The sequence below is a fragment of the Neomonachus schauinslandi genome, chromosome 7, assembly GCF_002201575.2.
Source record: "Neomonachus schauinslandi chromosome 7, ASM220157v2, whole genome shotgun sequence".
In the NCBI taxonomy this organism is placed as follows: domain Eukaryota; kingdom Metazoa; phylum Chordata; class Mammalia; order Carnivora; family Phocidae; genus Neomonachus; species Neomonachus schauinslandi.
Genome location: NC_058409.1, coordinates 150,299,085 through 150,322,758, shown reverse-complemented (window position 1 = coordinate 150,322,758; position 23,674 = coordinate 150,299,085). Strand labels below are relative to the sequence as shown.

Sequence of the window (23,674 nt, the reverse complement as noted above, 5' to 3'; positions counted from 1 at the left end):
TTGATTTTGTATTCTACCACCTTATTGAGCTGTCTTATTATTTCTACCAGATTTTTTTTACAGATTTGTTAGAAGCATGTTTCCTGCAAATAAATACAGTTTCATTTTCAAATCTGTATCTTTAATTTATATTTCTTGCTGTGTTGCACTGGCTGGAACTTGAGTGAAATGTCAAATAGAAGTTTGAAGTGGACATTCTTGCTTTTGTCCCAATCTTAGGGGAAAGTATTCAGAATGAATTAAGTGTAAATTAGTGGTAAGTCTCATTAGGTGCTCCTTATCAGATTGAGGGTGTTCCCCATGCCCCAGGATGTGCAATTGTTTTTGTCATATATAGATGTGTTATCACGTCAAATGGTTTTTTCTGTTTGACTAATGTGCTCATATGTTTAATGTTCTTTGTTTTATTAATTTGGTGATTACATTAATTTATTTCCAGATGTTAAACCAATCTTGCATTCCTGGAATAAACCTCACTCAATCATGGTGTAATAATACTGTTTCTCTGTAATTACATTTGGTCTGCTAATATTTTGTTAATGATATTTGCCTCTGTATTCATGAATGATATCAGCTCATGTATTCCTCTTTGGGATGGCCTTGTCTGGGGTGGGTGTCATGCACTGACTCCACAGAGTGAGGTGGGAAATGCGACTTCCGTCTCTATTCCTGAAAGGATGTGCATGACTGCTGTTCTTTTCTTTAAAATATCAGGTAGAATTTATCAATGAAACCATCAATTCACAAAGATCACCTGGGATCTTTGTGAGAAATTTAATTAGTGGTTGTCTTTGTTATATGTCTATTCAAACTTTCGATTTCTTTTGTAATCAGTTTTGGTAATTCATGTCAGCTAAGTAGAATGATCACTCCCTTTCTTAAGAAAGCATGTTTCAACCCTGGAACGTTTTAAGTATAGAAAAATTTAAGAGACCCAAGCCTATAATGTTACTGCTTTTGCATTAAAAATCATTGTGCATATTTGGTATTCTATGTTCTTGAATACTGACAAGAATTTGTCCTGCTAGGTGTGGGACAGAACAAAGTATCTTCTCTCAGAGTCTTAAATATCTATGTTCATTTAGGAGGTGAGCTTGGCCTGATTCCACCCTGGTGGACACCAAACAGAAACTATAAAGCTGTGTCTGGGAGCATCCTTAGCAGGATTTAACATAATGGTCAAAGACAAGTGTCTGTCACAGTGGCAGGCACATGGACAGGGCTGGTAGCAGGTGTCACATGGGACTGTCCCAGGCAAATTGGGACATAGGGTCACCCTGGTTTTAATGGCAGCAAAGAAAAGTCTGTGGCCATCTGCTCATGGCTTGGAGTGAGGGTCGCCTTTTAGTGGCTGAGTCTGGGGTAGGGAGAGGTTGGAAGCATGATGGTTTCCACTAAATGTGTCTCCAAACTTCCAAGTTGCAAGCAAGGAAAATGATTTTGCTGACAATATCACTGTTACTAAAGGTGGGTACCAACCACTTCCTACTTCTAAATTATTGCAAGGAGCCCTCCCTCTGATGCCCTGCAGGGACTTTGGTGAGATGGAACTCCTCCCACAGAGAATATAAAGTCACCTGTGATCTTCAAAAGTCAGCATAGTCACAAGCCCTGCTTTAAAATAACCCACCAGAAACTCCCAGACAGCTGCAGAAAGTGGGTCCAAAAGGAGGCAGCCCTGAGGCTTACTCCACGTCTGTTTCTTACAGTGAGTCCCTAACACTTTTTTAATGAAGAATTTCAAACATCCGGAAAAGTTGAAAGGATTGTACAAGAAAGCCTAAACTCGACACCTAGATTCTATCATTGTTAAAGTTTGGCAGTATTTTTTTTTTTTTACCATATGATTATCCACCTGTCATTTTATTTTCTGGTGTACCTCAAAGCCCGTTGAGTGCAGACATAAGTATCTTTCATTAAAGCACACATATATCGCTCAGTTTTAGTAAGCCCATTTTTCTACTGCATCTCTCTCTCTCTCTCTCACACACACACACATACAATACAAGCCCCACAGTTAAGAATATTTTCTGTCCCTCACTTTTTCTTCTACTCCCCTCCCCCGCTTTGTTCCCATATGAGTAGCACCCCTGAGGACCAAGTAAATGCTTCAGATCAGTCAAACAAGCCATTCCAAGCATTTTCTGTCCTCGTTCCTGGGGGAGCCTGAGAACCTCCATTTGGCTCTCATCCTAGATTCAGCACACATGCCCTGTGGCTCTGAGCTCACCACTAGCATCAAGGAGCTCTCTGGGTGGATGGCAGTGGTGGAACAGAGACTTGGGCACTTCCGGAGTGGCTGGGGCTCCTTGTGCTTCTCTCTGCAGGGATGGGGCAAAAGGAAGGAAAGACTCCTATCAGCAAAGAAGGGCCCTGCATTGGGCAGTAAGCTCAGAGAGCCCTGCTGATGGCTGCCAAGCGTCATTCACTCGCCATTACTGTGATGCCCTCGCCTGCAGAACCTCAGAGCCAACAGCTCCTGGGATGTTGTCTGTGTGCTCCTGGGTTGACTGCACAATGTGAGACACCCTGCAGGAGCTCCTCCGGGAAAGGTCTACACCCGCTTGCCAGTGGGAGGCCACAGAGGCGCTCCTCCTGCTGTGGCACCCCACCATGGACCCCCACCTTCACGAGCCTGTGGGGGCAGCAGGCTTGGTTACAAGTGGACAAAGTCATGGGCCTCGGAGCCCAAGGCATTCCGTGCTCATTTCTTGCAGCAGCTGTAGGAAATGAATGCAGGATTGTCCTTGATTATCCAAGTAGGTCCAATGCAACCACACGAACCTTTAAAATTTGAGAAATGAGGAAGAGGAGGAGGTCCAAGAGATCTGAAGTATGAGAAGACTAGACCCACAGTGACCGACTTAGAGACCGAGGGGCAATGTGGCAAGTGTGGGAAAGCAACAATTCTAGCAGCATTCTGAATCAGCCTAGAAGCAGATTCTTCCCCATTACGTCCGGAAAGGAAAGCTGACCTGGTGAACCGTGACTGTGCCTTGAGAGGCACCGGGAAGGGACCCAGCTGTACTTGCCCAGGCATGTGACCCATGCACACTTTCAGATAATGAGTCTTGTTTCAAGACACTAAATTTGTGGGAATTGCCCTGTAGCAACAGAAAATTGATAGAAACCACTTGATGGACATTAACTGAGTGGAACACCTGTGAAATTAGGCAAGAGAAGTCTTTATACATATGATCCTACCTCCATAGCAGTTAAACAGTCCAGAAGAAATACTCCCAATAAACTGGTCTGGTAACTACTGTTAGAGAGAAGCACTTGAGAAAGTCCTTCACAAAGTTCTCCCCTAAAATATACCGGTGATTAACATCATCTCACTCCAGGGGCACTTACTGAGTGAAGGTTTCTTCTTTGGATTGATATCCTGTCAAGTGATTTAAACATATTCCTTGATCTCTAGGAATTGAGACCCTGACATGCTATAGCAGGCTTTGCCTGAAATATAAGGCTGTGAGTGTCCAGGCAGTGGACTCTCCGGCTATCAGGTTCCCCTAGGGACACTTGTGCAATAAAGAAAGGCCACTGTTGCCTACTGCCCAGCGCACCCAGAGGTTTGTACTACACTTCAACAACGGGCCTTTCAACAGTGAAAGTTAGCTCATTTTCCTGTTGGAGAAGACAACACTAAATTGAAAATAAATATTCCAGAAATGAGGAATATGGTTCCTCCCAACAACAGAATAACTTCTATTCATAAAAATCATGTTTCTTTTTAACAATGTGGAAGGTATATGGAATTTTTTAAAAGGGCTTTTAAAGAGTTGCACAATATGATAATTTTATAAAAAACAAAGCAGTGTGTGTATAACTCACAAAAGAATATTAAAAATGGAACTTGGAAGACACTACTCAGAGCGCCAGAAGTGGCTGCAGCGCGAGGTGCTGCGAGTGACTGCAGGTCCCCAGCCCTTGTCTGGCTTGCACACCTGCACTTCTTCAGGTCCCCAGCCCTGTGCTGCGTCGCACCGGACTTCTGCGTCTCCTGCCCCTGGGACGCGTCCACCCCGGGACTTCTGCGGGTCCCCGGGCCCTGCGCGGCGCGCGCACCCCTTCTGCAGGTCCCCAGCCCGTGCGCTGCGTCTGCACCGACTGTCCGAAACCGGGTTTAGTCTCGGTTGTTTCTGGAGGCGGCTCGCACCCAGCTGGACAGGGCGAGGCAATGTGCTCAGATTGTACGTAAAGGACCACAGCGAGGCGATGCTTCAGGTGAAACTCTATAAAGGACCCGGGTTTTCACAGCAGTATCGCTACCCGGTGTCTAAGGAAACAAATGCAGAAGGAAGAAGCGGGATATTTGGAGCGAACGCTCCTTCCCCCTAGACACCTGGTCGCGCGTGAGCGGGCGCGGTCCGTTCTCCCCGCCCCACTCCGCCCGAACGCGAAAGCCGCCCCGCACAGGTTTCCGCGCAGGACCAAGTTCCGCGTACACCTCGGAGCCTGCGGCGGCACTTCCGGCCCGCTCCCCCGGGGGAGACCGACTTCCGGGGCGGTTCGGGGCGTGGAGCTGTGACCCCGTGGCCTCGCTCCCTCCCATGTCAAGGGAATGTTTAATGTAACTGCACTTAGAACTCTGCGTGTCTTGGAACTGCACAAAAGGATTTTAGAGCTTACGTGGAAAGATAAAAACGTGAAAGAATTGTCAAGAGCAATGAAAAATTTAAAAATGCCAAGGGGGGGGGTGTTTCACCTGCCGGACGTTCAGGGCGGGCGCGCCCGGAAGAGGGTCTCCCAGGGGAGCAGGGCGCACCATGCCCTTGGAGCTGGCTAGGGTAATTAAGCCCTGTCTTCGTGAACACAAAAACAAATTCAGGATAGCTTGGAAACCAAAATACAAAGAACGTGAATAAAAATGATGAAAATATTAGCAAGGAATATGGAGGATATCTGTATAACCTTGGAGTAAAGAAGACTTTTTAAAGCAAAACTCTTAAGAGCGTATAGTATTTTTCAAACAGATAAAACAACTCTAGTAAGCTTACAAACTTACCTGTGTACAGATGAACTCTGGTCATCACCTGCTTGCTGTGGGCGATAAAAATTCATAAAGTGAAAAAAACTGTTGACAGTGAAATTATTATACAAAATTCAAGTCAGTTATTAGTTAATTTTGAGTAATGGTACCTCAGAGTCTCCTGGGTCCTGGGAAATGATCTCACTGGGGGATAGCACCCTTGTTACAGGAATACCCGTGTTTTCACTTCTATTAGGTAAGAAACTGGGAGTGGGATTGCCCACTTAAATGGCCAGTATAGATTTTACTTTTTTAAAAAGGTTTTATTTATTTATTTGATAGAGAGAGAGCACAAGCAGGGTGAGTGACAGAGGGAGAGGGAGAAGCAGGCTCCCCTACGAGCAGGAAGCCTGATGAGGAGCTCCATCCCAGGACCCTGGGATTGTGACCTGAGCCGAAGGCCACTGCTTAACCGACTGAGCCACCCGGGCATTCCTAGATTTTACTTTTTAAGAAAATGCCAAACTTCTTATCAAAGTGATCTAATTGGATCTCCCCAATAGCAATGTATGAGACTTCTATCTCTACAGCTTCACCAACACTTGTTACTGTTCATCCTTCTGATTACAGGCATTCCAGTGGGTGTGTAATGGTATCTTACTGTGGTTTTGTGTTTTCTTAATGGTAAATGACGTTGACCATCTTTTGTGTGCTTATTTGCCACCCACAGACCCTCCTTGGAGAACAGTTGGTTCAAATCTTTTGCCCATTTAAAAAATTAAAGCACTTTGGGGCGCCTGGGTGGCTCAGTCGTTAAGCGTTTGCCTTCGGCTCAGGTCATGGTCCCAGGGTCCTGGGATCGAGCCCCGCATTGGGCTCCCTGCTCCGCGGGAAGCCTGCTTCTCCCTCTCCCACTCCCCCTGCTTGTGTTCCCTCTCTCGCTGTATCTCTCTCTGTCAAATAAATAAAATCTTTAAAAAAAAAAAATTAAAGCACTGGGTCATTTTCTTATAATTGAATTTTGAAAGTTCTCTTTATTTTCTGGACACAAGTGTATGATTTATTTCATTTATGCCTGTGGCTTATATTTTCATTTTCTTAATGGTGACCTTTTGAAAAGCAAATGTTTTTAATTTTGATGAGAAGCAGCTGTGGAAATATGTGGCCCTAAAAGGAGTCAGCCCCGCTGGCTTGATTTTATAGATAGTGAATGTAGAAATGATATAACACACGTGCACAGCACACACCAAACACTCACACACATGCACTGCATTGTACACACCACGCACATGCACATACTGCATCACACACAACATGTATACACATACTGTATCACACACATATGCACACACAACCACACACACATGCACTGAATCACACACATCATGCACACTCATACAGTCACACACACAAGCATGCACTGCATCACTCCAAACACACATACACACACAACCACACATGCACTGCATCTCACACCATGCAGACTCACATATACACACAGACAGACTCAGAGGACTGTGCCAACATAGAAACAAAGGATTGTGGTTGAGAAGTCCCAGCTGCAAGGTGACCCTGGGCATTGTCCCAGGCCTAGATAATATGAATGGTGAAGCAGAGGGACACCTGGTACCTGTGGGAATCCTGTTTGGAAGGACAGCTCTTCCTTTTCTGCTGAAGCTTTTGGAGTCTGTTGCTGGCGGCCCTGTGTCATGTAATCAAATGTGCTCAACTTCTTGGCCACTAGACAGGAGAGAGGAGGAAACAAGCAATTACGCAAGCAGAGCGGCCTGCGTGCCACAACCCGGCCTTCCAGAGCTCCCCCCAGGGTGCTGGGAGCTGCTCCCTAACCTGGAGCACTGGGGCGCTGCTGATGGCCACACCAGAGCCCATCTGGCCTGTGGGTAGCAGACAGCAGCTCCTCATACCCCCAAGGCCTGAGGCCCCCCACCCCAGGAACAGCTGCCCTGCCTGCCTCCCAGGCCTGCAAAGTCAACATGGACCTACACTGAAGGCTGTGCCCAGCTCAGCTGGGCTGAGCCACTGGCTCCAGCATTGTGGTAGCAGCACCCCAGGTCACTGAAAGAGCATCTGAGACCTCTCAGTGGACAGCACTATTCATGAAATGGGTTCTGTGCCTGTTTCAGCCATGTGCTTCAGTGGAGGCGCCCAACTTCCCATTTCTCTTTTCCTAAAACTAACAAACATGAGGACAGATGGCTTCTAATTATTTCTGGAAAGTGAGAAGGCCACCCACAGAAGCCTATTTGCAGTTCGAGGAGCAGACGGAGGGGGGGCCACTCCACACACCCCCGTGGAGCCCTCAGAGGCTTCTTCCCAGGTGGAGTGAGCTCCTGCAGAACGCAGCCCATCCCCTTCCCTGGGTGGTTTGTACAAGCGCTTTTGTTTTTGTTTGCTTTGGCTTCTCTTTCTCAATTAACTCCACCTGGTTCTTGCTGCATTCTTCACATCAGAATCTGTATCTGTTGGAGGGTATAAACTTGCACTTGGTTACATGCTAGTGAAAACACTCACTCTTTTGCATGGATTTGCACAGCTACCGTCACCATCAGACGGTAAGCACAACTGTGTGTTTCCCAGAGCTCACACTCATCATCTGACGGTAACAAGAGGAGATGCGGTTGAGCCAGAGCACAGTGTGCACTGAGGGAGGGTCCACCGTGTTCCCTCCGGCCTTAGCAGCTCTAACACAGGAGCTCGGGCCACTGCCCTTTGGGATGCTCTCTCTCCCGCTTGTGTGAAGGTGGCTTTCCCCGCACCCCTGCTGCCGGCACTCCCACATCTGCATGTCTTCCCGGGAGATCTGGCCCTCACCAACGTTCCCACTCCGACTCATGTGCTGCAGACTCGTCGGGTGTCCTTTTCCCACATCCAGTGGCTGGCAGTTTCTGATGTGTCCCCCCACGTCAGGGCATTCATGTAGTCCCATCCCCTAGAGAGCAGGCTGACCCCAGTGCCTTGCAGAAGAGGTGATGGGGCGTCACTTCCATGACTGGGTTACAAAAGGCTGGCTCTGTCTTGCTCCCTCTCTTGCCTCTCTCTTGTCTGCTCAGCTGAAGCCAGCTGCCCCATTGTAAGATGCTAAGATGCTCTGTGTTGGAGCATCCGCATGACAAGGAGCGGCAGGAGGCACCGGCCACCAACTCACAAGGAACTGAGGTCAGGAACTGACCTGCCACTGCTCTGGTGATGAGCCTACAAGTGGATCCTCCCCTATCGGATGAGACCGCGGCCCCTCCTGGCACCTGATGGAAGAGCAGGGCTGGGGGACCCACAGAAACTGCGAGGCACTAACTCTGTTGTTTCAAGCAGCTACATTTTAGGGGAATTTTACTCTAACTAACAAGAGCTAATATCCCAACTTTGTTCTAGAAGTCTGTTCTTTGATGTCCAAATCCCCTATAAGGGACACCTTGAGCCCCAAGCTCGGTGTGCTTCTCCCTTCCAGGGGTCTCCTGTGCATACCCCCACAGTGACCATGGCACCACTACCCTCCCGGGTGCCTGAGTTGGGGCCCTTTGGTCCCTCTCCTCAGATCTCCAGGTAGCCGTGAGTCCCGTGGACTTGTTCTCCAGTCTTGCATCCGACCATCCTGAGTGGCTGCAGCAGGCTTCTGGACCTGCCCAACTTGCCACCTGCTGGCTATCATGAATGCTGTGACCGGGACACTGTCCCCAAATGTACCCCTCTCCCCCTCGGCCAGTGTGCAGAAGCTTTAGGAAGGGCCTGGGCCGATCTGGCCCTGGCTCCACAGAGGACATGAGGACACTGCCTGCACAGACCAGCCCAGCAGCCACATAGAGCCCGCTGGTGCTGCCCTCTCCCACACAGAGGCCACACGGAGTAAGGTACATTCAAGGAAGGGCTTCATGGGGTGCGGAAGTCCTGCCCTCACCCCCCATGCCAGGAGCAGTGGAGCCTGCAGTGCCACTGCTGTGTGGACATCAGAAAACCAGGCTCCCTGCGGTGAGTGTGGTTAGCAGATACCCTGCCACTGGTTGACTGTTTCTCATTGTTAGGATTTGGTGCTTTTCCAAATCCCCTGTTCTTTTTTCAAGGTGCCCTGTTCCTGCCTCAGATTCTGCTCCTTTATCTCTGAACATTCTAACTTGCTCTGAAAACCCCTCTCACGGTCTCTGCAGGCCTCAGAACAGAACGAGCCCTGCTGTCCCTCAAGGGGTGTCTCTTCCCATCCTGTGATTTGTCTTTTGTGCTCACTTCTGGCAGGGGCCAGCTGAGCAGTCTTCTGCCTTGGGACACATGTGAACTCAAGGGGCTGGGACACATACTTAGGTAGAGGTGGAAGATAAGCAGGTGCCCAAGCAGCAGGAGGCTGACGATGTCCAACAGCAGCACGAACACCCCAATGCCCAGGACCACTGGGGTCTTTGTCTTTACAGGGAAAAGGGGGAGGAAGAGCATCCAAGTGTTCTTGTTGGAGACCTCTGTGGAAGCAAGGGAGACATGCACCATGTCCAGCACCCGGGGCATGGCTGCACCTCTCCTCGGGAGACAGAGCTCGGTGGTGGGAGAAGGAAACCAGCCCAAGGGAGCTCTTCTTCCTTGCCCAGGTGTGTGCCCTGCCCTACCTAAGTGCACTTGCAGCTCCCTGACAATCCCACTTTTGGGGGCTGGAGGAAGTTAACTAAGTGTCCAGGTCCCAGAGCCTGGACCCCTGCCTGGCTCCAACACCCACCCTGCCCGTCAGCCAGGTCCTCGCTGGTCCTTGCTGGACCTTCCCCATTCTCAACCAGCCACTGTCACAGAGGACCAGAAGGCTGTAGCCAGCGCCTCGGGGCAATTCCAGAACATGGTCCTCTGTGCCCCAAACTTAAGTGTAAGAAAAGCACTGACGAATCTGCAGGCAGGCCCATGAGGTAGAATTCCGTCTGAAATGCCCTGACTCCAGCCCCTTATGTGACGCCCCAAACGGTGGCTGCCAGGCCCACTGTGTTGTGTGGCCGCGTGCGTGCGTGGGGCTGGCTGGACCGTGGGGTGGCGGACCGCACGCTTGTCCCTTTAGCTGGTGATGTTTCGATGAGTTCCCACCAATGACAGCAAAGTGTCCCAGGGAATTGTGGTTGAGCAGCCCCGTGGAATCTTCTGGAACAGCAAACCCAGGAGATTGCCTCAGTCTTCAGGCATTCATGTATAGCTGGTCCCACTGTGGTTCCAGAGCCTGCAAGTCCCAGAGAGAGGCCAGGGTCACCCTGCCCTATGTCCTCCTGGCGCACAGCAGTGCCAGCCCAGCTAACGCCCATGTCGGGAGGCCATCAGGAAACGCACAGAGGTGCTGCTCTGGGCACTGGGGTGTGCTGAGGTCGCCGCCCACCAGATGCAGTGTGTAGGGGCATTGAGAAGCCACGTGGTGGGGCGGGCCTACACGTGGAAGCCCCAGTGCCCAGCCTTGACTGTTCTGGAGGCTGCGGCTCCGGCTAGCCCTCTGGCTTAGGCTGCATGTGGAGACTGTCAGGAGGGGTGGCAGGCAGAGGCCTCCAGCTGGCTGTGTGCACATCCTCTGAGTGGGGCCTGGCCTCAACGAGACCCCTGTTGTTCCCTTTTACCGTAGAAATAACCCGATGCATTTTGGAGCAGATGCAGGTCAGAAAGTCCATGCCACAACGTGCTGTGCGGGCCTCGGGGTGAAGGTGCACAGGGCACAGCCCCCCCAGGAAGAGGCTGCACAGCAGCAGGACCCCTCCAATGGCGCAGGCTCCGGAGAAGGGAGGCGTGGGGGCTCGGTCCCACCAGCAGATCATCACTGGCTCTGCGGGCTGCTCACTTTCCTGGGAGGAGGGCACTGTCCATACCCGCTTTGGAGCCCGATGCTGGGCCTTACAGCGATGTTGGAGCCTGGGCTGAGTGCGGGTCCCTGGAACATTCTGAGCTGAGCGACAAGGTCCTCTGTTTTCCTGCTCTATGTGCTGGGCCATGATGTGCTCTGGAGAGAGGCCTGGGCTGAGAAAGGCAGCCTTGCTCTGCACCCTAAGGGCTGAGGTCCCTGGGCACTCAGGACAGACAAAGGAGGCGGTCCCCAGGGGTCCTCCCTGCATCAGTGTCTGGGGCTGCTGTGACCGATGGCCACAGACTGGGCAGCTTAAACAGCAGACATGGAGACTGGAAGTCAGGGTGTAGCAGGCCAGCTCCCTCCACGGCTGTAGGGGAGGATCTGTCCTCAATCTTCCAGCTCCTGGGCCTTCAGGCACCCCTGGGCTGTGGCCGTGTCCCTCCAGTCTCTTATACAGATATTCTCAACGGACCCAGCACCCCTCCACACACACTCCCGGGTAACCTATGATCATTTCAGGATCCTTAATCACATCTGTAAAGACCCTTCCCCCAAATAAGGTCACAGTCCCAGGTCCAAGGGTGAGATCATGGACATAACTTTGAGGCCCCATCCAATCCCACATCTGTTCCCAAGGCCAGGCTCCTGCACCACTTAGCAGAGACCTGCAGCCACACATCAGCCAGAACCCGTCCCCAGGCAGCCCTGTCCTCCCACCCGTCCCTGTTCCCCACCCAGATCAGCTGCAGGGTGATGGGGCGGAGGGCCCCCTCCAACGCCTGGCACTACCTGGGAGCACGGTCTCTGGGCAGCCAGCACCCGCGGGCCCTGAACCTGCTGCTGCCCAGCCACGTCGCTCACCCAGCCAGGGGCAGGCCAGGCTGACGCCCCCCAGAAGGAAGGCTTTACCGCCGAGGTGGCTGGAGGGACAGGCTAACACCTGCGAGTGACCCAAGAGGAAACAAGGCCACAGAGGAGCCACATGTACTTTCATAGTAGGGGTGCGTGCGGAGCTCCTCCTGGTCGATGAAGAACTGGATGAAGATGTAGAGCAGGATGATGATCAGGCAGAGCAGGCCGGCCGAGGCGGAGGCCACGGAGAAGAAGAAGTACCTGCGGGAGAGGCAGAGGTAAGCCGGGCTCAGGGCCGGCTGACCCACAGCCCCGGAAGTGCGGCAACCTGCACGGGGTGTCCCCGGCCCCGAACCCAAGACCCAGCCTTCTTCCCGTCTCCTGTCCCTCGAGCCTCTTTGGAGCACTCCAGGGGACGCTGCTGGTTTGCGGCCGTCCTGACGGCACCTCCGTTTTCTGTGCCTCATGGCTTACAGACGTGCTCCCCTTCAACCCCCACAAGGTGTGAGGAGGGGCCACCCTGGCTCACAGGGAGGGACACAGAGGCTCTGGGCCATGTGGGGCGGGCGGGCACGGATCCCCCACATACAGGCCGCTGCTCACCGGGGGCTCCCTCCCGGTCACAGAATTGTGGACAATGAGCCCTTGTGGCTCTTAGCTTGGAGTTGGGGTCGTGACCACTGCCACTGAACAGAATCGGATGGTTTTTTTTTTTTTTTTAATTAATTTCACTCTTTCTATTGTTCTGTTTGTATCCTAACTATGGCGTAACGGATTTGCTACTTCAAAAGCTGGTAGAGCAAGTAACCCCAGTATTATCTGCAGATCGTTTGAGGTACTTTTTACGCTTGAAAGCATTTTCTTGTATTCTACCGTTTGCTCTGAGTGGCCAAGGAAAACACGTTTGTCTCCTCATTCAGGAAAACTTCAGGGTGTGCGTGCAGCAGTATAGACAGGATGGAAAGCAGGCAAGACAGTTCCAGCTCAAAGCCTAGTCCCTCTGGAAGAGCACTTGGCGGTTCCTCCTCGTGGTGGGGGTCCTGGTGCTGTCCCTGCATCAAGGGCACTGAAGCCAGGTTGGGTCGGGGAGGCCAGGGGGCACCATGACAGGTGCCTGGCCGGGTACAGCTCACAGTGGGTCATCTCCACACACCCTCCCTGGGGCCAGACACACTTTTGGGCACAATCGACATCTTGTGCTTTGGCATTAGACCAAAATCACTCCTGCCCCCTTGCCTGGCTCAGAAGACCCAGAGAATGATCCATCCATCCAGAAAATAAACTGTGGTCGGCAATTCTTGGAATATGCTCCCACGGCATGGTCTTCCTCCAGGCTTTCTGCTGTTGTGACGTTGAAGGAAGCCACTCCTTCAACAGTTTCAATCTCAACGTGTTTTCTTCAGCTGGAATTCAGTTGATTCCATGATGCTTCTCCAGAACTTCCTGAGGGTTCCTTACACACATCTTTAGGTGGAGAGCTAAAACGTGAGCATTCCCAAAGGGTCGGGTGCATGTGGAGCATGGCCCTGGGGTCCTGGGGAGCTGCTGGCTCGAGGGCCGTCGCATCGTGGCCCCTCACTAAGCCCCCCGAGGTGCGTCTCCTGCGCAGTCCTGTGTGTCCCCAAGCTGCAGGGGGCACGGGCCTGGCCCCATACCTGGCTCAGGTATGGGGAGCCCAGGGAGCCCCTCCAGGCTGGAAGCCCCTCGGCCATCCTGTCCTGCTGTCACCTGCAAGAGGCAGCGTTCCCGATGGGGGGGGCCAAAGCCCGTCCAACTGACGTTCAGGACACGAAGCATCGCTTCCTTCCCTGATTCCTGCATCTGGGGCACCGCAGCACCTAATCCAGCCCTTTCTCTGTGAAGACCTGGCTTGCTGGCTTGTCAGGCTTTGCCCACTTTTTTGGACAAACCGTCTTTTAAAGGCAGTCACTCCCTCTTGCTTTTTCTGCCGGATGGTCGAAGGGACAAGAGGGAATCTGGGGCAGATGCACACAGACGGCGGCCCTGTGCTCGCCCTGACCCCTGCCTCACCTCTGCGTGCTCCTTCCGAGGAACACAGCCCCCACCTTGCTGTGTGCCAGGCACCTGCTCCCTCCTGCTGACCCTGCACAGTGGCTGCCAGGACGGCTGCTGGGGCTCACCCGCGGTCGAGGGGCTTCTCGCCCTGCTGGGAACCCCCTCAGCCTGCTGTGCCTGGAGCCCCGTCAGGCCCTCTGAGCTCCACCCTGCGTGCCCTGTGGGGCCTGGCCCACTCAGTCCTGCAGGGCGTCCCCTGTCCCCCGACGGCTGACTGGGCCTCAAGGCGACCAGCTCGCGGCAGCAAGGCCTTGAGGAGGTGCGTCCAGAGGAGAAGAGAGCCCTGCTAGTGTGAGGCGGCGGCCCGCCCCACCCTCGCTAGCCCAGGGCTTCTCTTCTGTAGGGAGGAGGTGGGACGGGGGCTCCCAGGCACTCCCAGTCCCCCAGTGCTGACTGGGTTTTTCTAATCATGAGAGCTTTGTATTTCCTTCTGCTCAAAGCAGCAATCCTCTTCAGGCCTGAGCCAGCCGCGCATTTCTCACATGGTCTTCCAGCTCCAGGACTGGGTGCACGCGGCATGTCTGCCACGGGATGGTGGGGAAGCAGGGGAGCCCCTTGGCGGCCGCGTCACCAGCCAGCGCGGGCCAGTGCGAATGAGTGCAGGGAGCTCTGCTGCCCCTCCTGGCGACTCAGAGCCCAGGCCCCAGCCCGTGGGGTCCTGGCGATGCTCAGGGGCCCTGCACCTGAGTCCGTCCAGGCCCAGACGCTCGCTCCCAGTGCAGCCTGGGCCCCCATCCTCTGTGCTCGGACAGCCTCACTGGGAGAATGTGGCCGGGCCCAGGCCAGCGGGTCAAGGACGAGGCAGCTCAGCCCGCGCCCCTTCCCACGGGTTGGACCTCACACATCCAGGGGTGACTCCAGTGGGCGGCCTGGGAGGGAGGCCCGTGGCTCAGGAGGACAGAGGACAGCACGTGACCCCCCACTGCCATGGCCCTCACCCCCTCACCCATGAGGCCCCCAGCCTGCAGAAGCCCTCTCTTGGGGCCCTGGACTCCTCACCCTGCCCCCACACCTGGGTCTCCCCTCCCCCCCAGCTTCCCCCTCACCAGTAATTCCTGCTCCCATACCTGGCTCTCCCCTCCCCCACACCTGGGTCTCCCCTCCCCCCCAGCTCCCTCCTGCCCCCCTCACCAGTAATTCCTGCTCCCCACACAGTTGTTGAGCCATTTGCAGTGGTGGTCAAAGCCAGAGACACACTTGTTGCAGGCGCTACAGTGTTTGGCCTTCGAGCTCCTGGAAGGGAAGGGAGAATTGAGGACCACCAGCCTGTTGGCAGCGTGTGCAGGAGGACGACAGGGTCGAAGCCCCCGCCCGCCTGTGGCGGGGAGGCGGGCAGCCGGGAGGACCAGGCCCGAGGTGGGGTGGCCTCCCCTGGCCATGCCTGCCACATGGTGCCAGGGATCGAGCTGGGAAGCTGGGCTCAGATCCCACCCTGAGCCACGGGCCTCCCTCCCAGGCCGCCCACGGAAGCCGCAACCAGCCCGGGCGGAGGTCTGGTGGGGCGTGTGGATCGGGGGGGCCCCGTGCGTCTGAGGGCCACGGCTCCTTGTCCAAGGAGAGCAGTGCCAGCCAGCCGATGGGAAGCCGAGGTGCCGCCTGCCCGCACACCCGGGCACTCACACAGTGACCTCACACAGGTGGCAGTACTGGTTCTGAATCACGTGTGCGTGTTTGGACCGGTCGAAGGTCGGCACAGGCTGGGAGTAGTTCTTCTTGAACCTCACGTTGGCTTCAGCCGGGTCAATGGAAACTGCAATCAAGTGGACTAAGAAGTGGAGAAAGAAGAGCCCGCCGTTCACCTGGGAAAGGGGCGTCAAGGAACATGCAGCCGGGCATCGACGATACAGCGAGGGTGCCCACTCAGGGTGGCTGCCGTCAGCGCCACGGGAGCTGGCCAAGGGCCGAGTCCCAGGACGGTCCGCTCACACCCCTGCGGCCGACAGAGCGTGCCCCCCAGTCCTTCCTCCACGAGAGATGACGCTCGCTCGCGCCGGAGATAGGCTTTCCCGCTGGAAGCAGGGCCCTGGAGGTGCCTGCAGGGGGCCTGAGGGTCAGCAGGGGGTGGGCACCATGCTGGGTGCCGAAGGAGGTGTGGGGGTTCTTCGGGCAGCTCCAAGAGCAGGTGTGGGGTTAGGAGGCAGGCGTGTCATCAAGAAACGAAGGTGGGGAGGAAGGGCCCACACGCAGTCTCTGTGGGGCGCCTCCGTCTCGTCTCGTCTTCCCCGCCCCCGGCCCCTCCGGCTCTCCAGCACCCACGCCCTCCATGGCATCCAGGGTAAAACCAGGCCCTGGGATCTCACCCTCTCCTCCTCCTCCACCTCGGGACCAACACACCGTCCCCATGGAAACCAAACAGAAGAGGTGGAGGCCGCCTCCCTGTCAGCCCTGCCCTGCTTCCCCAGACTGGCTCCGAGCAGGAGGGCTCAGGGTTACAGGCCGGGCTCCAGGGTGTGGTGGGGGAAATGACCAGCCATGTGCACAACGCTCTGCCGTGATTTTAGGGGGTTGCAGGCTCTGAGCAGGGGCTGGGGTCATAGCTCCATTCTGCGGGCAGCCCCCGTGGGGTCCTTCTCATGCTCCACCACTGTTGTGGTCCGGGCTCTGTCGCCCACCAGGCAACAGCGCTCGGCCTCCGCATGGGCCTGCCTCCGTGAAGGCCACTGCACAACAAGCCTGAGTACTTCTGGCCAGACCTGCTCATGGCCCCTCATCCTCTAGCCTCCAGGCACCAGTATAGACCCAGGGCTCTGGGTGCCAGACGTAGGCACAGAGGCGACAGGAGCCAGCCCTGCTGGGGGAGCGTGGCTGTCAGGAGGGTGGGCGAGAGTGAGCTGAGGGCCAAGACAGACCGGGAGGCTGGTGCCCAGGCCAGGGGCAGCTGGAGGGGCAGCTGAGAACAAGCCAGGCCCTGGGAGACCTGCAGGAGGAAGGGACTGACCAGATCCCTCAGGGCCGTGGAGGGGGTGCAGAGACACCAAGGCCCTGCGTGTGGCCACCAGACCCTGCAGGGCTGGCTAGGGCGTGAGCCTCCCCTACTCCACTGCTGAGCAGACCATGGCCCTGTTCCATGCATGGTGTGGGCAGCCGGCGGGTGGTCAGGGGCTGGGCCGGGCTTCACGGTCACAGCTGGAGACACCGGCATGGTGCTGGCTTGCCCGTCCCTCTGCACCTGCTCCCTAGAGCTGTGTTTGTGTGGTTACCGGGGCAACAGGAGCCCGTCCTGAGCTGCAGGACATACGATGCAGCAGGAAGTCCGCTGTGGCCCAGGTGCGGCCCCTTCCTCCGCCTGCCTCAGAAACGGGCGGGCAAGGTGCCCAGGAGGGAGCACGGGACGGCAGCAGGTAAGGCCCGGGCTGGGATGTGTGCTCAAAGCCCTCTGCCCCCATGGCTACACTCGGCTCGCACGAGACCACCGCCCGGGACACAGTGTGGGGACAGCTCGGCCCACACTCTGACCCTCAAAGTGCAGGCGCCCGAGGCACCTGACCTGAGCCGCTGGGCTAGCCACACGGAGCTGCCCGCCGCCGATCCCCCCGGATGTCTGAGCCCTGCAGGTGCCCTCGTCAGGCCGCCCCCAGAACCTGTCCCCCAGAAACAAAGGGGTGTGGCTTCCAGCACCCCCATGCTGTAGGTCAAGTCCCCCGACAGCCTCCTCGAGCATGAAGCTGCCCAAGCAAGAACACAGGCCACCCGCTTGTCTGACCTAACGCTGCCCAGCACTCAAGAAGGTGACCCCAGGTCACCCACAGGAATGATATGGACCAGCAAAAGGCGCCCCATTCTGCCTGGCCGTTACTGGGTCAGTCACACGTTCTAGATGTCAGTGAGCATGGGCTGAGCCCCGAAAGTGTCACAGGGTGGGTGGGTTCCCGCTCTCACTTTCAAGTGCCATCTTCTCATAAGAGTGTCTCAGTTTCCCGTGAATAACAAAAAGCAAAAGGAACGGGGTAGGAGGTCTCCCTCAGTAAGCAGGAGGCCCTGCCCCAGAGGCCACGGTCCCCTAGCAACAATCTGTGTTTGGTAAACAGGCGCGGGCTCAGCCCAGGACACAGGCCCTCCCGTCCTTCCGGTTCTGCAGCAGGAAGAGGTGAGGCGCCCCCAGAGCCCCCACTGCCCCAGGCACGTCTGCCTCACGCCAGAGCTGGGGTCAGAGCCGGAGGTCAGCGGCAGGGTCCCGGCAGCTCCCCGGGGGGTTCTCGGCCGGGCCACACCACCGGCCCTCAGACTAAGTCGCGTCCCATCAGACGCCAGCCCCTCTGCACCGTGGACCCTACGGAACAGGGACCGAGCTGCTTCCCTTTGCAGGATGGCGGGGGAAGCTCAGACCCAGAGGGTCAGCCAAGAACCCGAGGGTCTGCCTCCCGTGCTGAGGCTTCCGGAGGCTGCAACCCGGCCCAGCCCACCTCCTTGGGGCCCCAGCCCACCCCTGCAGGCACCGAAGGACACCGGCGCCCCCCAGCGGCCAGAGCACAGCGCCCAGGCGGCTGCAGGGGCCTGAGGGACGTCGCCTGCCCCATGGGGTGCTGGGCAGAGAGAGACCCTGTCCCAGGGCAGCCTGAGTCCTGGACGCCTGTCAAGCAGGCCAGAATCCCTCACTGGGGGCTGGCGCCAGGGGCAGCGCAGACTGGGCCCCAGGCCCAAGCCCCCTCTGGGCCCGAAAGCAGGTGAGTCCCCCGGGGGCCCCCTGGACAAAGAACACGGGCAGCTCAAAAAGGCCCCAAACAGGATGAGCTATGGTCAAGGGACAATGAAGATGAGGATTTTAACCCAGCAGGTGAGCAAACCCACAGTCAGGATCAGGATACAGATGAGGAGGGGCAGCGGGAGGCAGGAGAGCCCGCCCACACCTGTGGGCGTCCGGGGCTCCGTTCCCTCCGCCCCTAGCTTGCGGGCGGTGGGTCTCCTGCACGAGAGCGTGAGCTGAGCTCGCGGTCGGAGTGACACTGTTTCACAAGCCCCAGCGAGAGGGTGGCTCCGACGGGGAGGGCCAGGCCCAGCTGCAGGCTGCCCCAGCCGTGGGGAGGGCGCCCACCGCGGGGCAGGGCGCCGGTGGACGCTGTGCGGGGCCCGAGACAGGAGACCCATCACCGCATGCCCAGTGTGAACTGTGACTGGATTCTGGGTTAAAAACCCCTGGCAAAGCATGTTTTGAGGACCGCTGGAGAAATTTTAAGATGGGCTGGCTGTGAGATGGTACGGTCTCTGCCCATCTTGCTGGTTGTGAAAGACACAAGTGCCTGGGCCCCGCCTCACGGCCCCCCCCACACCAGAGGCCTGGAGGTGGGGTGGCCGTGCCCAGGGCACACGGGACCCACGTTCCCCGGCGCCGCTCCCGTGGACCAGGCACTCTGCGGGCCCCGCAGGGGCAGGCGGCCAGGCCGGGGCCGCGTGGTGCTGGGGAGGAGGCGGGCTTGCACGTCAGGCCACGGTGGATGCGAGGCTCACTGGTGGAGTCCACCAGCGTGGCCCCCAGACAAGGGTGCACCCGTGGAACTGGATCCGCCACCCACAGGGTAAGGCGTGAGGAAGGACCAAGGCGGGCGATGCCCGTGTGGCGGGGGGCGGGGCCCAGCACCGTGGAGCCTGCGTGACAGCCCCATGTGCATCCACGTCCCCAGCGTCTGCCCACCTGGAGCTACTCTTCAGGGGTCCTAGCGGCTGGCAGGCTCGCGCTCTCTGCCAGGTCCGGCCACCACCCACCCTATGTCGTAAGAGGGACCAAACAAGAAAGCACGGGGACAAGTGGCTGAAGACGGGCCACTGTTATAATTAGTGTCTCCCTCTAAACACACCCCCTTGGATCCTGGCGTGGCTCCCCCACCCCGGCCAGCTGGATCCAGCCCACTGTGGACCTGCGGACAGACCCTGAGATGAAACACCATGCACGGCCCTGGGACGCACCCTTCAGCCTCTGAGCCAGACGGGCTGCTCGAAGGCGAGGAAGAAACCCTTCTTCCCAAGCATCTAGAGCATGTGCGACCACACGTGTGGCCGTTGCGGGGCTGTGTCCATTTGTCTGCATGTCCGCCCTGGCCGTGTGACTCCTTCCTGTCCTCAGGGCTCTCTGCCCCACCCCAGGGTCCCTCTGCCCCCCGCCACCAGGAGCATTCTCCCGGAACTGATGGTGAGCAAGTCCGTGCTTTTAGCTAGGACCCCGAGCCAGTGAGCCACACAGGAACACATGTAGGATATCGATGGGGTGCTGTGGCCACGGTGGGTGTTTGGGGTGAAGAGGGCGAGCGGGGTCAGAGGGCAAGGGGCTGCACCTGTGGGTGACTTGGTGCAGGGGACGGGGGGGCAAGGGGGACAGGCCAGCTCTGGGGGCCTCCCTCGGACAGCAGGCCCTGCTCCCACAGTAAAGGATACACTGTAGGCAATGTACTTCCAGTTACGCGGCAGGAAGGGAATGAAGATGCCGAAGTTGGCAATGGCCATGATGAGGAGCGTGACCCAGGCCACCGCCTGGAAGGAGTGCAGGGGCCTCGACCAGCCATTCACTCGGGACAGGCGGGGGGGCGAGGCCCACTTGCCCCCAGCTTCTGGGACGACCCGTCTCCCGCTTCTGCTGCACAAATCCATCTGCAAGATGGGAGGGGGCAGACAGGCCGTGTGTGGACCCCTCCTGCAGCCTGCATGGCAAAGGGGACCCCAGGGCTGCCCAGCTCTGGAGGCGGATGGCGGGGGGGGGGGGGCTCTGTCTGCCCCACCCGATCACCGGTCCAGGCTGGACAGAAAGGCATGGGCCTCTCTCTGGACCCAGACCCAAGTGAGGACCCCTGGTTGCCACGGCAGTGACGGAACCCAAGGACGTGCCTCATAAAGCCAGGGCTGGCCCCCCTGAGCCCCCACTGCCTGCTGGGGGGAGGGGGGTGCAGAGAAGGCACAGGGGTCCCAGACAGGCCGGGCTGGCGGGCAGCACCCCCAGGCCGGAGTCCATCTACACCGTCCCGAGTTCCGACTACACCACCTCCCACGGCAGCCCCTCGGCGAACCAGCAGAAGGCTCCTGGCCCCCAACCTCTGCTTCAGCGGCCGGGGCATCGATCTCAAGGTTCCTCGTGATGCTTGACCTGTTGGCCAAGTCTGCTCCGGGGACCCAGGCTCGCGTGCTCCGTCCAGGTCGGGTGGGACAGCAGTGTCCCGAGTCTGCCCTTCAGGAGCCGCAGAAGGGCCAGGGCAGGCGAAGAGGCGGGGGTGAAGCGCATGTGGACAGTGTGCCGGGAAGGGGTCTCTCCTGAGGATGGCTCAGCAGCCCCTTTCCCTGCCTCTCCCCTCCCCTCAGGGTCTCAACTGTCAAGTGCAGGACATTTCCGGTGCCCATGTGGGCCCAAGGACCCCCACATGGCCTTCTCAGATCCCGACCCCTCCTTGGTGGGGGGACACACGCCTCCCTGGGGAAGCCACCCAAGCCGGGTGGGCTGTGTGTGGCCCCTGCGGTGGCCAGGGGGTCTGCCTCCGACCAGGCAGCTGGGCCAGGCCCAAGATGAAGAGAAACCAGTGGGCAGGGGCCAGGGGTCAGTTTGGAGCAGCCAAGAGAGCCCTCCTGGGGAGCCTGGGGACCTCTCTGCTGGGCGGGGAGCTGGGCCACGTGGCTGGTGCCGAGGCCGTCTTCATGTCTGGGTCAGTCCTGCTCCACCCAGCCTGTTGTCCCTCCAGCCCAACATGTCCCAGGAGATCTCCAGGAGCAAAACATCCATGGGGATGACGGGGACGCTGATCCTGGCAGCCTGGTCTGACCACAGGTAGGCAGGAGGAGACAGGGCCCCAGATAAGGGGCCCCAAGGAGTGAGGGGGCTGGAGGCCGGGGAGCCAGGCAGTGGGGAGAGTGGCCACCTCCTGTGGACCCTGCACACCAGCACCTGCACGTGGGCAGGACTGGGCTGGCGCCGGCGGACCACAGGGCGCTGACCTTCACCCAGAACCGTGTCCCTGTGAGGTAGGAGCCACAGACTCTGCAGCTGGGCCGCCGGCCACCACCGTCCACTGTCCGCCAGGCCAATGCGCCACCAGAGAGACCCAGGGCAGACAACCAGGCTGCCTGACCACGGTCTCAGGGCCCCAAGAACCCAGCCACTGGTACAGCAGAGGCTGTGGACGGCGGGGACTGAACACAAAGGCAGGGGCGCGCTCACCTTCGAAAGGCCTTGTCTCGGACAACATGTGCGAGCGTTGGCAACAAGGCCATGGTCCCTGTTCGCAGCGATGCCTCGCTCGAGACGCTGGAAGGTGTCTTTACAGACCTTCAAAGTGATGAGCAACGTCTCCGCCTCCTGCACGGAACATGCTTGTCCAGATACACCTGCGCGCAGGCTGCCTCATGGGGGGGGCCTGTGAGCTCAACACCCAGTGACCCGCAGCTCAGCAGACCCTGGAGGAGGCCGCCGAGGAGTGGGGCCGGCAAGGCACTACCCCAGGGCACCCCGAGTCTGCAGACGGTGGACCCAGAGCCACAACCACCTGAGCCTCTCACGCCTTTGAGAAATGACCTTCCCTCAGAGACACCTCCGCTCCACGAAAATAACTTTAGAAGCTACAAACATCAGGGCCTATTAAGAAACAGACATAAAACCAGAGCATGCATAAGCCCCCTGCCCAGGGCAACCAGGACCTTCCCCACGCACAACTGCGTGCCCAGAAAGTCAAACGGGACAAGCGTGCAATCGGCCCCCACGTCGCAACCCACTCTTGTTCCCTCAGCAGCCGCGCCGACAGTTTTTATGGAGCGCGGAGCACCCCCCAGGACGATTATCACCCTGCCTGACAGCGAGGTCAGTCACGAACTTCATCACAGGCGGTGCTTCTCTGAGCCTGCCCGCAATACCCCCGTGCACACAGCTGAGCTGCCCCACCCCCGCAAGGTCGACACCGCGGGGCAGGTGGGGAACGAGGCAGAGTGCAGGACAGGCAGGGCGCAGGCCCTCACACGCACACATCTACACACAGGTACTGACACAAACGTGCACGCACACGTGCCCGGGCATAAACGCGTATGCTCGCGCTCACAGGCGCGCCACATGCGTGAACACAAACGCACATAGGAGCCCACACGTGCACACACGCTGACGTGCGCGAACTCCCGAGCGCTGGTCTTGCTCCGAGTGTAGCTTCCAGCAGGAAGAGAGCAGGAAGATGAACCCCCCTCGTCCAGCACTGTCGGCCCAGACAGCCCCTCTCCCTGGCATGTCCTGCTGACATGGTGGCCGAGGCGCCATGGTCCTGCTGTGTGGTCTGTGGCCAATGCCTGGCTCGCGTGGCTCTGAGGGACACCCCTACCTTGGGCACCTGCTCAGTTATCTGACCACCGAGAGCATCTGTGGGTTCTGACCGGGATCCTGCCGGCCTCCTCGAGCAGAGGGCCCAGTGAGGTAACCCAAGCCCAGGACCCGCTTCATGGCTGTGACATACCCAGGAGCAGCCTGAGCCCTGACGGGGTCTGTGGCAAGGGGAGGGGGTCTCTGGGCCCAAACTGACACATCGAACACTGTGCTGAGGGAAGGGAGCCAAACACAGAAGGCCACGTAGTGTAAGACTCCACTAGAACAGGAAGATCCATGGATGCCAAAAGCAGAGTGGTCACCAGGGGCTCCAGGAGGGACTGAGGGGCGCTGCTAATGGGGACAGGGTTTCCTTTCAGGGTGATGGAAATATTGCGGAGCTCAACAGAAGTGTTGGTTGCACAAAACTGTGAATGCACCAATTGTCACTCAGTTGCACACTTTAAAGCAGTCAGTGGTTCATTTCAGATCATGTGACCTTCACTGAAATAAAAAGATCGGTCGGAGGGCCCTCCTGTCCTCAGACGCCCCCCTGGTCTTCCCTTCCGCCGGGTGTGTGGCCTTCTGAGTAGCAGCCCCTGGCTCTGCAGAGGCCGTGCCCAGAGCAGGGTCTCCAAGCCGCCCAGCCCGATCTGCCCGTCTGCAGTACAGGCTTGTGAGGAGCGGCACCTCCAGCTGCCGGCACATCTGTGGG

General features: G+C 57.5%; 1 protein-coding gene across 1 annotated transcript; it reads right to left on the bottom strand.

Moving 5' to 3' along the window:
- Window positions 1-4,223: 4,223 nt before the first annotated feature.
- On the bottom strand, window positions 4,224-21,890 carry LOC110577690 (palmitoyltransferase ZDHHC11-like). Its single transcript, XM_021687098.1, has 9 exons — window positions 21,838-21,890; window positions 21,559-21,634; window positions 20,073-20,285; window positions 15,327-15,505; window positions 14,838-14,939; window positions 11,767-11,891; window positions 9,280-9,435; window positions 6,603-6,712; window positions 4,224-4,235 (listed from the first exon to the last, which is right to left on the bottom strand). The coding sequence occupies exons 1-9, from the start codon at window positions 21,888-21,890 to the stop codon at window positions 4,224-4,226; spliced, it is 1,026 nt and encodes a 341-aa protein (XP_021542773.1).
- Between the last annotated feature and the right edge of the window lie 1,784 nt (window positions 21,891-23,674).

Bases quoted from the DNA above. Each gene is read 5' to 3' on its own strand.
- LOC110577690 (XM_021687098.1), bottom strand. From the start codon at position 21,890: ATGGCCTTGTTGCCAACGCTCGCACATGTTGTCCGAGACAAGGCCTTT. The intron at 11,892-14,837 runs GTGAGGGGGGCA...CCTCTCCCGCAG, and splicing joins GTGGGGAGCAGGAATTACTG to GTACTTCTTCTTCTCCGTGG. The intron at 9,436-11,766 runs GTACATGTGGCT...TTGCTTCCACAG, and splicing joins CACGCACCCCTACTATGAAA to AGGTCTCCAACAAGAACACT.